The 13,671-nt window shown below is 45.2% G+C and overlaps 1 protein-coding gene across 1 annotated transcript in view; it reads left to right on the forward strand.

The window, feature by feature from the left end:
• The first annotated feature begins 290 nt into the window (after positions 1–290).
• The window catches only part of LOC306875781 (uncharacterized protein), a 43,856-nt gene continuing 30,475 nt past the window's right edge, over positions 291–13,671 (forward strand). Inside the window, exons 1-2 of the mRNA XM_079426506.1 lie at positions 291–502; positions 1,766–1,837. Of these exons, the coding sequence (XP_079282632.1) occupies positions 478–502; positions 1,766–1,837 (97 nt within the window). The 5' untranslated portion in view covers positions 291–477. The remainder of the gene's footprint in view (positions 503–1,765; positions 1,838–13,671) is intronic.

Here is a 13,671-nt window from a genome sequence, read left to right on the forward strand (position 1 = left end):
CAGAATAGTTGACATTACACAGAGCCACCACCAGTCACGCACATAGGATAAGAAGGAACATAAGAGTCCACCCAAAAAAAAATTTTATAAGGATGTGTACGGTGAGAGAAACTGTGGTTCTGGTGTTTCCAGAGGCTGAAATATGCTTTCCTGGCTTCCCTGGCTTTTCTTCCAGAAGGTTGATCTTGGTTTTTTTTGTTGATAGCCCCGGTTTATGGTTATTGTTCAGTTACCACTTACACTGTTATAATCCTTTTGCAAATTACTCTCTTTTCTTTTCACAGGTGGGTGAAGAGTCTATCAGGGTTAGCAGTGACCACCCAGTTTATCTGGGTGTCTAGTATTATAAATTTTTTAAAGTTCCTCAAAAAAGCCCATTTGAAAGAGGTGACGGCGTCTCAGAAACTGCTGAACAGTGCAATATTCCGTTTTGAGGAACTTATTAAAAAGATATCCAAAACGTTGACACCCCACAGGATGAGGATCAGGGCCTCAAAATCTGGTATGTTACACTTTTTTTATATTATACATATTTATTTAGTATTTTCTGCGGCATTCATTTCTTAATATGAGCTTATCAAATTAGCTCAGGTTTGTAGTTGACAATAGCTATTAGGGCTGCACGATTAATCACATGTGATTGTGTGGTGACGTAATTGAGATGTCAGCCCTACATGACACTAGTTACCTGTGGTTGGCCTAGCCGTGCGTCACTCAGAAAACAACAGGCCAATCAGAAGAGAGGCTCATGAATATTAATTTGACAGCCCAAATGGACCTGTTTTTACCAGAGCTCATGAGAGAAGAGCTGTAAAAATATATTGGTTTTTGGTACTTATACCGCAAATATATATTCTTAAGGACATCGAAACCTAAAATAAAACTCCAGAAAGGTGTACAATATGGGACTTTTAAAATGGTACAGACGTGACACAGCGCTGACACATCCTGACGTCATAAATCTAGCCCTTATAAATCCAAAAATCATCGCTGTTTAGACTGAGTGTATTTACTTTTCTATCAGGCCTCCATCTTTCTACAAAATACTTACTGTTAACATAAATTAAAAAATGTGCCGTCTTTGATCTCTCATCTCATTTGAAAACATGAAATACAGTCAAATGAAAATGTAATTTTACTACACCCCTCATGTGGTGGATAAACAGCGATTTCCTTCAAATTTCTATTTAAGCACGTTAATGCAGTAAAATACAGACCTAAATGCACAACTTAAACAGGGTTTTGTTCTTTTGGTAAAAACTTTATTTTTTCATGGTAAGGTTGTCTTTTTCATGGAATTGCCCATTTCATGTTCAGAAATGAACTGCTAGATGGACCTTGACAACAAAAGTTTATTTAATTGGTATCTTTTTATTGTATTTGTCCTATTGAATGCGATTTGTTCTTATTTTTAATAACAATAAAAAAAATTCTATTTTGTTATATTGTTTAAATAAAATCACTGATATTGTGAAATCATTTGTAATCAAAATAGGCATTACACACCACACAACTGTCAAGTCATTGTATAGGCAATATTGAGTAGGAGATTTAAAAAATACCTTTGTGTTACAAATAAAAGTTTATTATATAAGTAGAACAGTTCAGGTGTGAGTAATTTACTACATTTTAATTTTTGGGTGAACTACAGTATTCGTTTAACTGTAGTATGCAAGTGTATTGTGTGTTGAATGTAGTATGGTAGGTAATAATTAAGAAGACATTAGCCATATCATACTTTTTATCATTTTGCTTTTCACAACAGACAAAATTGTTGCTGCTGACCACGTTTCTTTTTTTCTGGAAGAGGCCAAAAGATCCCTGCCAGAAGACCTTGGTAAGTCAACTTAATGTGAAAGTAGGCGCATCCACTGTCCTCCGCGGTGGATGTGACAATATTCATGTTTCATGCAGATAAAATAATATTCTAATATTTGTTTTCCAATTGAATTGGTTAATTTAAAAGCAGACATTTAGCTTTCTACACACAGGCCCATATTTTTCATGTCTGTGAGGCAAGTATACACAGTTTCTGTTTAATTTTTGACACGCTCAAGTTTAATTTAAGTGCAAGTGATTGCACCAGTGTGTAGCGTCTGCTTATGATCCTTGATGGTCATTGTGGTTTTATGTCTTAGAGACCCCTTTTAACCTGTGACATTAGCTAAATAACTCACAGACCTGGCCCCAAATTCTACATTTATATGGTGCGTAATTGCCAGTGGTTGTTCCCCCCACTGTCAGATGCTAAGCAGAATTGACTATCTGTTCTCTCCATCGGACTTCAAACACATTCCAAGAGAACTAAATGACCCTCCGTACCAGGCCGGGCTGACCAGTGAAATACCTATGCAAATACAACACACACGCATAGAGACATTTCCTTTATTTAGACCATAATTAATCAGTTACAAAGGTATCTGGTATAGGCACGTATGTTTCCTTATTACATTAGCCTTGTGACCACTCGTTATTTGTATTAGTAAGCTCTAAATACTCATATTCAGGTGTATGAATGTATCTCTGGTTTAATATATGCTAGATGTTTCTTTCTTGATATCAAAATGATCTGCTCTTCATTTCTCAAACAATGATGTACACTGTGACCTCGTGAAATGCATCATAATATTCCTACAGTACTGTAGGAAGAATTACACTGATCCAGCATAAGTCATAAAACATGCAAATCAGGTGTAAGTGAGACAAAGGAACACTCTCCCGCCGAAACTATGTGCGTTGTTACTGGTCGAACTGACCAGAAATGGGCGTTGCTGGATCCAAATTAAACTTCTTCCACACCCAAAAGACACCTTCTTCGTTTACCTTCGGTACCCTAGAGACACTCACATCACCGTGGAAACTTAGCGACTCCCCTTCGGGGGAGTCCAAGCTCCTGGCAGCTTTGAGCTCAGTAACTTTGGCGACTTAACTTCGGACCAATCAACCCATGGCTGGAATGACAAAGCTTCCACTCCTAAAGGAATTCATCAAGAATTAAGAAACACATTGCAACAAACCAGTGCAAGTAACCGCTTGTTAACTGTTTAGACGCTTCTAGGCTTCGACCACTTTTGATAATTCTTTGATGGTTCTAACAAGTTGTGCTAGCTGATGTGCAAATCCTGCCATTAGTCTCTTTCTCTCTTGCGCAAGCGCGCTCTCTCTCTCTCTCTCTCTCTCTCTCTCTCGCACACGAAAACGCTCTCTCTCTCCCTCTCTCTCTCACTCTCTCCATGCCTTCCTTGCGTTGGCATCTGTGTTTAATGTATGTATGTTTGTGTTTAGTTCAATGTTACATGTTCCCCTGTAGAGTAGTTTAATAAACATCCATATGTATTCACACTTGGTTGTCTGTTTCTGCAGCTCAAAGAAACGAGGTCACTTTAACGTTCCGGTTTTGTTACATGCTCTACGAGCGATGTATTAAGAAGGGAATTATTTTTCGTGGCCAGAGAAATAAATTAAATTAATCTTAGAATACTGCAGGTCAGTGTCGGATTAATTAAAACTGGGAGTCAAAATCTTGATCAAGTAATTGTTGCAACAACCGCATAAGCCCCGTATATCTGGCGAAGAAACCCCAGATCGGCAGCGCGTATAATTAGTGTTATATTAAGTTAACTGATCCTGGGCAAATAAATCCTCACTTTCAGTTCTGAACAGCATGCCCCGTATCTGACTACCTCTCAGATCGGCGGCGCAAAGTGTTTTAGATTAAATCTATTTAATATTGGGCAAAGGAAACCTCCACTTTCGGGCTTTTGTTTTAAACCGCGCAAGTCTCTCCTGAACAGATAAAATCTCTTCAAGATAGCGGCTTCAGTTTAGCTGTGTGAGAAAAAAAAAAAAAAGCTCACTACAGTTTTGGTACGTCATCTGTTTATTGTCGCGTATCATTGCATTCATATTAATCCCTTGATGTGATGCAATTGATGGTAGATTTAATGGTGTAATGCTTTGTCATTGTCTGTGAAGTGAACGCGCTGTGTAAGTTATGAATGAAGCGTGAACGACAGCCTGAGCGCGAGATTCCCATACATGTTTACACCCAGCTCACGTGCTCCACGCACACCGGCTGTTAAGCGTGCATCGGTTTCTTAGCAACGTCTGACCCCGGAAGGCTATAGCGAGGCCTTTCCGGTTCAAACTCAAGACGGCGCACACGTCACAGACTAATGTAAACAGACCACTGCAGGTAGCCGAAGCTACCGCGCTAACGACCCTACATGGATAGAAGCTAAAGCCCTTACCTCAGCTGTTAGCTGTTAGCATCTGACTAACACTTAGAGAGACAGTGTGTGTAAGTGTAACAGTTCCCTTCCTTCCTCTACACTTTCTTTCTGTTCCATCTTCTGTTGGGCTGTCAATTACTTTGGTCTCCCCCACATGCTTTTGTTTATTTGTGTAGTTTATTTTTACTGTGTTAATTGCAGTAATTATTTATTTATTTTTTGGGGCTTATTTTATTTAATCTACTCCAGTCTGTAGTTAAGTCTAGCTACACCTATTGAGAAAAATTTAATTTATAGATTTTTTAATCTATTTAAAACAACTTTCCATTTACTTTCCTAAGCAATTAGGACATTTTAACTGGGTTTCTAATTGTCAATTCTGCTTAGTTACCCTTTTCCTCTCCTTCCCCTATAGGCATTGGCATAAGCATAGGCAATTCTAGCCACCGCAGGTGCACAATGAGCCCTCAAATCTATTAGTGGCCCACCGCAAACCGGCATCAAGCTGTTTCATGTATCCAAGATGCTTAATCTTTTTGGTGTCCCCTCTCAATGTTCCCTGTCTGACTGACACATAAGGGCAATTTTGGTTAATTACCCTGTGAAGTTACACAGTGGTCCACCCTCTTGAGAGGAGCGAACTCATCCATAGCTCGAGGCCCAAAAGAGGGGTCCGTGTAACTTGGGACCCACAGGCGAAACCCAATTTTGGCTGTGCCAGCTAGTGGTTGGCCCTCCCACACTTGAGTGATGCAACATTGTGCCAAGTGATTTGCTGTTTGAGTGTTTGCTACTAGGTGTCATGGGTGTGATCAGGAGCCCCTGCAGTTGCGTGCTCGGGAGCGGTTGCGTGACCTCAGCTCACTACCAAGCCTAACGACACCTAAGATATAGCCATTCACTCAATATGAAACTTGAAGAGGACTAGAGAGCCTCTCTGCTTTAGTGTGCTCGGTCTGTCCAGCTATCTTTCTCATCACTGCCTCTAGAGGTGCTAGTAAGCCCTTGATTTCCAACTATCCCTTTCTAGGTTTGAACTTTGATTTATTTTATTAATTTCGGTTCTGTCTGTTTTAGTTGTTTTTGTGGGCCTGGAGACCTAACCTGTTTGAACCATCAGAAAATACTTTGTAATAACGTTGATAAACCGAATAGCCTAAGTCAGTGCTTCCCAAACCTGTCCTGGAGGACCCCCTGCCCTGCACATTTTGTATGTCTCCCTAATCAGACACACCCAATTTAGTTCTTGCAGTCTCTACTAACGAGCTGATGAGTGGAATCAGTTGTGTTAGATAAGGGAGACATACAAAAGATGCAGGGCAGGGGGGCCTCCAGGACAGGTTTGGGAAGCACTGGCCTAAGTCATTAAATGACCCCCTAGGTTATCACCCATCAACAGTGTTACTCATAGTTTTGGGTGCTCACTCACACCAATTATCCTTTCCTGCCTTATCAGCCACGATATTTAAGTGTTTAGTTTTTGTCACTATCTGATCACACCAGTTAACCACGCAACACATAGCCCCAAATATTTTAGCTCAATAAATCTGTATGGACTTGCATTGGTTTTTGTTGTGCTTTTCCCTCTCCACCTGTGTTCCACCTGTGTCCAGGTCACCCAGCTCTGCCACCCACCTGATCAGCCAAAGGATTGGCTGTGCACTGCAATAGATGTCCTCCGGTCCGGGACCACTCCTGATCTACAGCACCTGAGCGAAACAGCTGGATGACAACCTGAACTGGCAGACAGACCATGATCAAACCAAGGCTACAGCCACAGAGGGCCAGCCAGGATCACCGGTGCTCTTGCCTACATCCGCATCATCCATTTAACGCTGAGCGAAAGATGCTTCAACCACAAGGAGGCCCAGAGGACCGGAAGCATGCGCAGAACTGCCAGACCAGCAAGTGACAGTGAATGAAGAGGTCGAGGAGCTACAAGAGGAAGTAGAAAGTTTCAGCATGCCTCTACAAAACGCACACAGACACTGAGCACAGAGAGCAGCTGGAATAAAAGCCAGAGAGGCTCCAGCAGGCTGAAGCTCTCTTAACTAGTGACCCAGGTGAACCAAAGCAACGCCTGTGAATGCCACCTGCAAGCAGCCTGAGTTGAAATCCAAGTCTCTGCTCATCAACGCTGCAACTGCAAACACTAACCAACCAAGTCAAGGTGAACTCAACGTCCCAAATGAACTAAAATAGGCTTGCAGACCACAAGGTGAACAGGAAGGGGAAACACAACACAGAATTTCCCCTGACAAGCCAAACCAGGCCCCCCAGCCAAGAGTCCAAACCTGCGAAGGGGGGGGGGGCGAGAGCCCACTGTCCACACGTCACCAGCCAGCAATTACAGGGGATCACGGCATACACACATACGTGTGGCCCCACAGACCCCAACAAGCTGGCTAGAGACTGCAGAAGGCCACCACACTTGCCTGCCTGCAAAACATGAACTGTTATGCTTGAACTCTGCCCAATGTGACCACATGAAACTATCCAATCAGGAACACCTCTAGCCTGCACGAGCAGTCTGAAATTGTCAAAGCGGATAACAAAGACTACATGAAGCCTGCTACAGCCAGCTTTGAGTCTACGCCAGACGACAGAACAGGCCACAAGGGAGGAAGGCTTCAACTCCAGAACTTTACCTCCTCCCGAAATCTGTATCACATTGTGGGTCACCACCCAAGTGCCATGGCCTTCCCCTGCACAGTGAAAGAAAAGAAACTGATCCTGAGAGTGGCTTCCCCAGCAGGGCAAACAGGATATATCAGACTATCAGACTTTTAACTACGAGTGGCATGAGAAACCAACAACCCACCAGAAAGCCATCCTACTAGGAGAAATGCCCAGATCTTGGCAAACAGTCTCTCACCACAGAGACGTCCATCCTGACGCCAGATGGTCATGTCACCCAAACAGCACATCAGCAGACAGCTCTTACATCTTGAAAGGCACATCACTGTGATAGATGCTTCATCAGAAAGTCAACACAGTTCCTAACCAGCAGGAACAGCATAACCGTGATGGTGCCGGTCCCAAGCACCAGACAGAGCACTGAGCAACAAACCTAAAATCTCACCAGCAGAAACCATCTTGACACGTCCCAGCTCTTCTCAGAGCTTAACAGTGTGGCAACACCAGAGACAGTAGAGATCTTGAGTATTCTAAAGGAGCTCATTCAGAGGAGGCCCCGTAAAGGAGAAAGAAAATGGACAGTACAAACTCCTTATAAGTGTGAGAACTGAAATGAATGACCACACAAAGTGCCCTCCAGCTGAACACTCACCCAGATCTCAGCTTACCAGCCACATCACCGAGTAATGGCATCACCACGCCACTTCAGCTGATGGCTGCAGGATGGACGTCACACCACACAAACCCGGTACGAGGACTCCTGAGGAACCCAATTGAAAAGGAGGGAAACCAGGAAACAGCATGATGGAAAACACGGCGAGACTTGTTGACACTGGACTAAATCTAACTTTTATGTCACTTTCAACTTGTGGCAGACCCCAAGCTGATGCTCAGAAACAGAACTGAACTATTAAGGCCGAAAGGTGTGCACTGAACATGCAGCAACACATGCATACCACCTTCTAAGTGATAAAGAGCCGCTGGGTCACATTGACCCTTTGCTGACACTGAGACAGCTGAAACCCCAGGCTGAAGTGCGAGAACCTCTGCCACTCCAGCCAGACAATTTACCCAGACAGACTGTCAGGTCACCGAGGTCACAGGAAAATCTCACAGCCAGCCATGAGGACACGACCTGAAGCCTCACACGCTTCAAGGCACTCATTAAGCACACACCAGACCGGCCTTCACAAGCAAGTGCACACGTTTCCTATGAGACCTTGCAACCCCCTGAAGAAGCCCTGTAAAGTGCAAGAGCTTCCAGCCAGAGCACACCAGACGTTTACTCTGGTAAAAAAACGAGACTGCAATACCAGCATACTTGAAAAGGGAATGGACAGCGACAGTGTGACACACGGATAGCGTGGCCAAACCCTCAACCACACACCTTCAAAGGAAGGGAGGGAACCTGGCCCCACTCTGAGCCACACCGCCTTTTCTGAGAGACATCCTGCATCTGCCGACAACTGCTAGGGCCTAAGCTACTCGTCACAAGAGGCAATGATGCAGAGCTAATGTCAACCATGTGGACTCACTCAAGACCACATTACATCATTAAACTCAAATGGCATCTGCACTCTACACCATGCCTGATTTACTCTAATCCCAAGGAGTTTCATCTGACAGCTGGATTCACCAACTACTGCCTTAGTCCTGGTCTACACCAACAAATGGCCAGAACTAAAGGGGGGTTGCCCATTTCAACAGAACACTGCTCCCAAAAGAGCACTAACTACTCAGATGACAAAAGAGCCCTGCTCTGCACTTCATGAACCACCCAGCGATTCTCCAGTTCAACAGAACATGGAAAGTGCCGCCAACCTGTAACGGCCCTCAACAGCAAGAGCAGCGGTGCAGAGGACCAACGCACCGAAAGCCACATGGTCACTGGCCTTTTAAGGATTGAATGTGGAGGCATGGTTTGTCCAGAGCAAGTGTTTTTGGGTTAACAGGAAACCTCTCCCACAGCAACACCCCAAACTGGACTCCCAGTCATCACAGTACAAGTGACAGCCATCCTGATCACCCTTTAAATCGCATCGGCTGACAAGAACTGCATCAGAGAACTCCTCATTTACACAGACTCAAATGATGCCAAGCTCAGCCTCACACGCCACCTCCTCGGCTAGGACAAGCCAGTCAAGCACCAACACCCGTCTCAGACATGCAACAACATCACAAGTGCATTGCGTGGAGAGCTATGGTCTCAACTAAGACCCACCCACCCACCCATGACATGGCAGCCGTAACCAACAGGAGACCAACTTTTACTTCCAGGGTATCCACCTCGCAGCCCTGGTGCTAAACTTATGACTATCCATGGATGGCATTGCCTAAAAAAACTTCTGACTGATCAATGACACTTATTCTTGGCCACCTCTCTGACCCCTCCAACCACCCTATCACACCGGGTCAACTGGCTGCTGCTCCAGTCCTCAATCTGCTGCATGACATCAAACACATGCTGTGTGTGCTGAGCAACATTCTATAATATGTCCCTGATGACCACAGTGCGCCAAAGCTTGTGGTACCACAGTGACAACAGGGGGGTCAGGTTAATGTATGCCCACAACACATCATGTGCTGGACACCACAGTACCAGAGACACTCAAGAGACACTAAAACAAGTGGCATACGGGGCTGGCATACAGCAAGATATAATATGTCAGTGCATGTCAGGTTGCTGTCAATTCTGAACAGCAAATTGGAACCATAAGGCCCACTACAACACACTCACTTTGGGTTCGCAATCACTGAAATGACACTTGTCAAGCTGTTTCACCACATATGGGCCTATAACACCATACAGATCTGTGTCAGCCCTCACTTTCCAGTCTGCCAGCATGTCACAGACTGCAAACCCCATTGCCCAAGGAGGAGACGTGAACACTTGGCTAAGAGGCATTACACATAGTCTTACTCACAAGACCATTGAACTTTTAATATTCTGAGTAATAGCCACGATTCGGAAGAAACTCCTGACACACGATTCAACCCAGAATCACCACCACAGGAAGTTAAACAAGGCCATCAGTTCCCTAAGCTACGCTTTCACAGCCCGGCTAACCCTAAGCGACGAGCAAAGCACCCATCGTCAGAAGGAGCTGACACATGCCCAAAGCCACATAAACAAGGTGACAGTGAAAGTCCAAGATGATTTCAGACATCAGAACACTGAGTTCCTGAGAGAGCTATTGCACATATCGCGCTGCACAGACAAGCTCAAAGTGAAAACCCAGAATAAACTCAAGGAACTAGACCGAGCGAAGCAGGAAACAAAGGAAAAAGTTGAACAACTCCAAGAAGCCCTTGCAGTTGCTGAACATGACCAACGAGAACTAAAAGCTTCACAGAAAGACATGAGAAGACATCTACAGTCTGCAGAACAGCGACTAGAGAAAGCCAAAACTGACCTTAAACAAAGACTCTAAAACAAATGCTCTGAAAGACCACCTGAAAAGGAATTAGAGCCAAGAAAAGCGGAGCCCTCATCAGCATCACCACTGCTGAGCAGAACGGGGTCCCCCATCCAAGAATTGCTACATAACGGAAGAAGTGAATGGCCACAAACAAAGCATCGCCAGTCCTCATCACAGAACTCTTCCCCTCTAGCAAAAGAAGAAAGCCCCTCCATGCAGACCCTGAAACTGCACATGAGACGACTCTTAAAGACCTTGACAAACTGGCTAAAATGTCACCCAGTTTGACCGAACGCTGCAGAAGGCCAAGATATCCAGAAGTGGAAGCTCACGTGACTGACAGAGACAGGTAACACCACCTCAGACCCACATCCAGTCCTGAGAGACAAAGGTCTATGAACAGGTGCACGGCTGCACTTCCTCAGACCTCCGAACGGAACCACCGGAGAAGAGCGACCCAGGCGGAGACAATGCTGAATGTGACTAAGGTTAAAACCCATGCTGAGGATCCAAAGTCTGGAATGTCTTTATAATCATGATCCAAACAAAGATGCTGCATACATACAACATGAGCAGTTTATAATCTAAATTAGGTTGTATAATTTCAAAATTTGAAGCATAAACAGAATGGTCTAACTTGGTCAAACTAATGTATACATAAAAATATCTGCATGAAATGAAACCGAAGACGAGTTGAATGAGATGCAGATTCACTCTCTGCCAGCAGGTGGTGCTTTAAGCGTTTCCTTGGTTTCCGCTGTAAACTAAGCATCACTGCACTTATGAACTTTAATATGCATGATACAGAGGTAAGATGAAAAGAAAAGAAAAAAACTTTATTGTCTCAGCGAGGAGGCATGTGCATTCAGTGCCCGTGGGTCATTGTGATGAGTTTGTTCCTATTCCCAAGGGATGCAGAACAATTGCACGGTTTAACTCAGCTTGTGGTGATCGCTTTGATCTGTGGGATCCGTATACCCTCTCTAAACGGGTTACCTGATTCCGCGGATAATTTTTGTGTTATGATGATGAAAATGTGAGCACTGAGTCATTTTATCCCCAATCTTTTGCGATTGTGGGTGGAGCTATATTCAACTCTACTATGTCTCTCTAACATGCATATTATTTTGTGTTGAGAGTCTCAATGGGTGTTGATATATTAAGATGGAGAGATGCTTGCGAGCTTTCTCTCCCAAGGTGTTTTAGTGACCTAGATTGGTTTAGGGGTGTCCCCTGAGACAGCTGTTGTGCTGTGCCTCACTCAGATTTCTGTTGCCAATGCATGAGAGTGTTGGTGGCCATAATGGTTGTAATGTCACATCTGTAGTTAGATTCGCCTTCCAGGCTCCTTTGACATATTCATTGAGGCGGTGGTCTGTGAGATCAGGAAAGCGTGAGCTTGATCAGCTGCTTTCAGAAGGTTCATTCTAAGCTGGTTTAGGTCTTCTTTACCTCTGAGGGGTCCGACCCATCATTATCTGAGGATCATAGACAGGGCTGGTGAGCAAGCACTTTTCTGGCCCTCCCCCTTTCAGGAGTTGAGTGCAGAAGATTTGACTAGACTGTGCTGTCTCCCCTTATTAGGGTTGATGTCCCACTCTTTGTGGTCTTGGCAAACTTCAAGAAGGAATGTGTGGTCAAGGCAAACTCTAGAATGGCCCAGTTGCCGTTGGAAGATAGCTATCTGAGGATAGCTGTGTTCTAGCTCAGTTACTGCTCCCCTTTTTAGGGTTTTAAGCAGTAGTCTTCTTGAGCACCTCGCCTAGACTGTGCTATCTCCCCTGTTAGGGTTTTTTAAGTTGAATGGCTCTCTCTGTGGTTTTGGCAGTTTTCAGTTTGCCTTTGGAAGATAGCTATCTGAGGATAGCTGTGTTTCATCTTGTTACTGCTCCCTTGTCCCTTGTGGAGCCACAGCCATATCACCCTGCAGGCCAAGACCGGTTGCCCACTGAAGCTAAGCAGGGTTGAGCCTGGTCAGTACCTGGATGGGAGACCTCCTGGGAAAACTAGGTTGCTGTTGGAAGAGGTGTTAATGAGGCCAGCAGGGGGTGCTCACTCTGTGGACTGTGTGGGTCCTAACGCCCCAGTATAGTGACGGGGACACTCATCGTAAAAGAGTAGGGGTGTAACCCCGCTGTCCTGGCCAAATTCCCTCCACTGGCCTCTGACCATCATGGCCTCCTAATAATCCCCATCCACTTGATTGGCTCTATGACTCTCTCTCCTCTCCACCTGTAGCTGGTGACTGGTGAGCGCACTGGCCCCGTTGTCCTGTGGCTGCCGTCGCATCATCCAAGTGGATGCTGCACACTGGTGGTGGTTGAGGAGAGACCCCCACATGATTATAAAGCGCTCTGGGTGTACAGCATTACACAATAAAGTGCTATATAAATGCCAATGGATCTCCAGCTTCCTGAAGGACAGACAGCAAGCCGTACGGATGGGTAAACACACCTCATCCTCCATCACCCTAAGTACTGGAGCCCCTCAAGGTTGTGTTCTGAGCGCCCTGCTGTACTCACTGTACACTTATGACTGTGTGGCCACTTACAACTCCACCACCATCATCAAGTTTGCTGATGACACTGTTGTGTTGGGCCTGATCTCAGACAACGACGAGACGGCCTACATACAGGAGATTAAGAACCTGGAGAGTTGGTGCCAGGTGAATAGTCTACACCTGAACACCAGCAAAACTAAGGAGCTGATAGTGGACTTCAGTACGAAGCAGGAGCGGTCATACCAGCCGATCACGATCAGCGGGACTCCAGTGGAAAGAGTGGACAGCTTCAGATACCTGGGTATTCACATCACGCAGGACTTGACTTGGTCCTGTCATACCAGCACCCTGGTGAAGAAGGCCAGGCAGCGTCTGTACCATCTGAGACGCTTAAGGGACTTTAGACTTCCCTCTCGGGTGCTTAAGACTTTTTACACCTGCACCATCGAGAGCGTCCTGACGGGCAGCATCACTTCCTGGTTCGGGAACTGCACTATGCAGGACAGACGAGCCCTCCAGAGGGTGGTGCGTTCAGCGGAACGTACCATTCACACCGAGCTCCCTGACCTGCAGGACATCTACAGCAAGCGGTGCCTGACCAGGGCCAGGAAGATAGTGAAGGACCTCAGCCATCCTAACAATGGACTCTTTTCTCTGCTGCGTTCAGAGAGGCGCTTCCGCTCCATGAAGGCGAACACAGAGAGAATGAGGAGGAGCTTCTTCCCGCAGGCCATTCGGAGTCTTAACCTCTCTCCACTCTAATCACATCACCCCACACTTCCACTTTGCACATTTTTCATTACAATCTGCACTAATTTGTAGAAGGTTACGTAAGGATAAATGAGTGGGACTTGCATACCATTTGTCTTTTGTCTTTAGTATT

This window comes from Barbus barbus, assembly GCF_936440315.1.
Source record: "Barbus barbus genome assembly, chromosome: 10".
Lineage (NCBI taxonomy): Eukaryota > Metazoa > Chordata > Actinopteri > Cypriniformes > Cyprinidae > Barbus > Barbus barbus.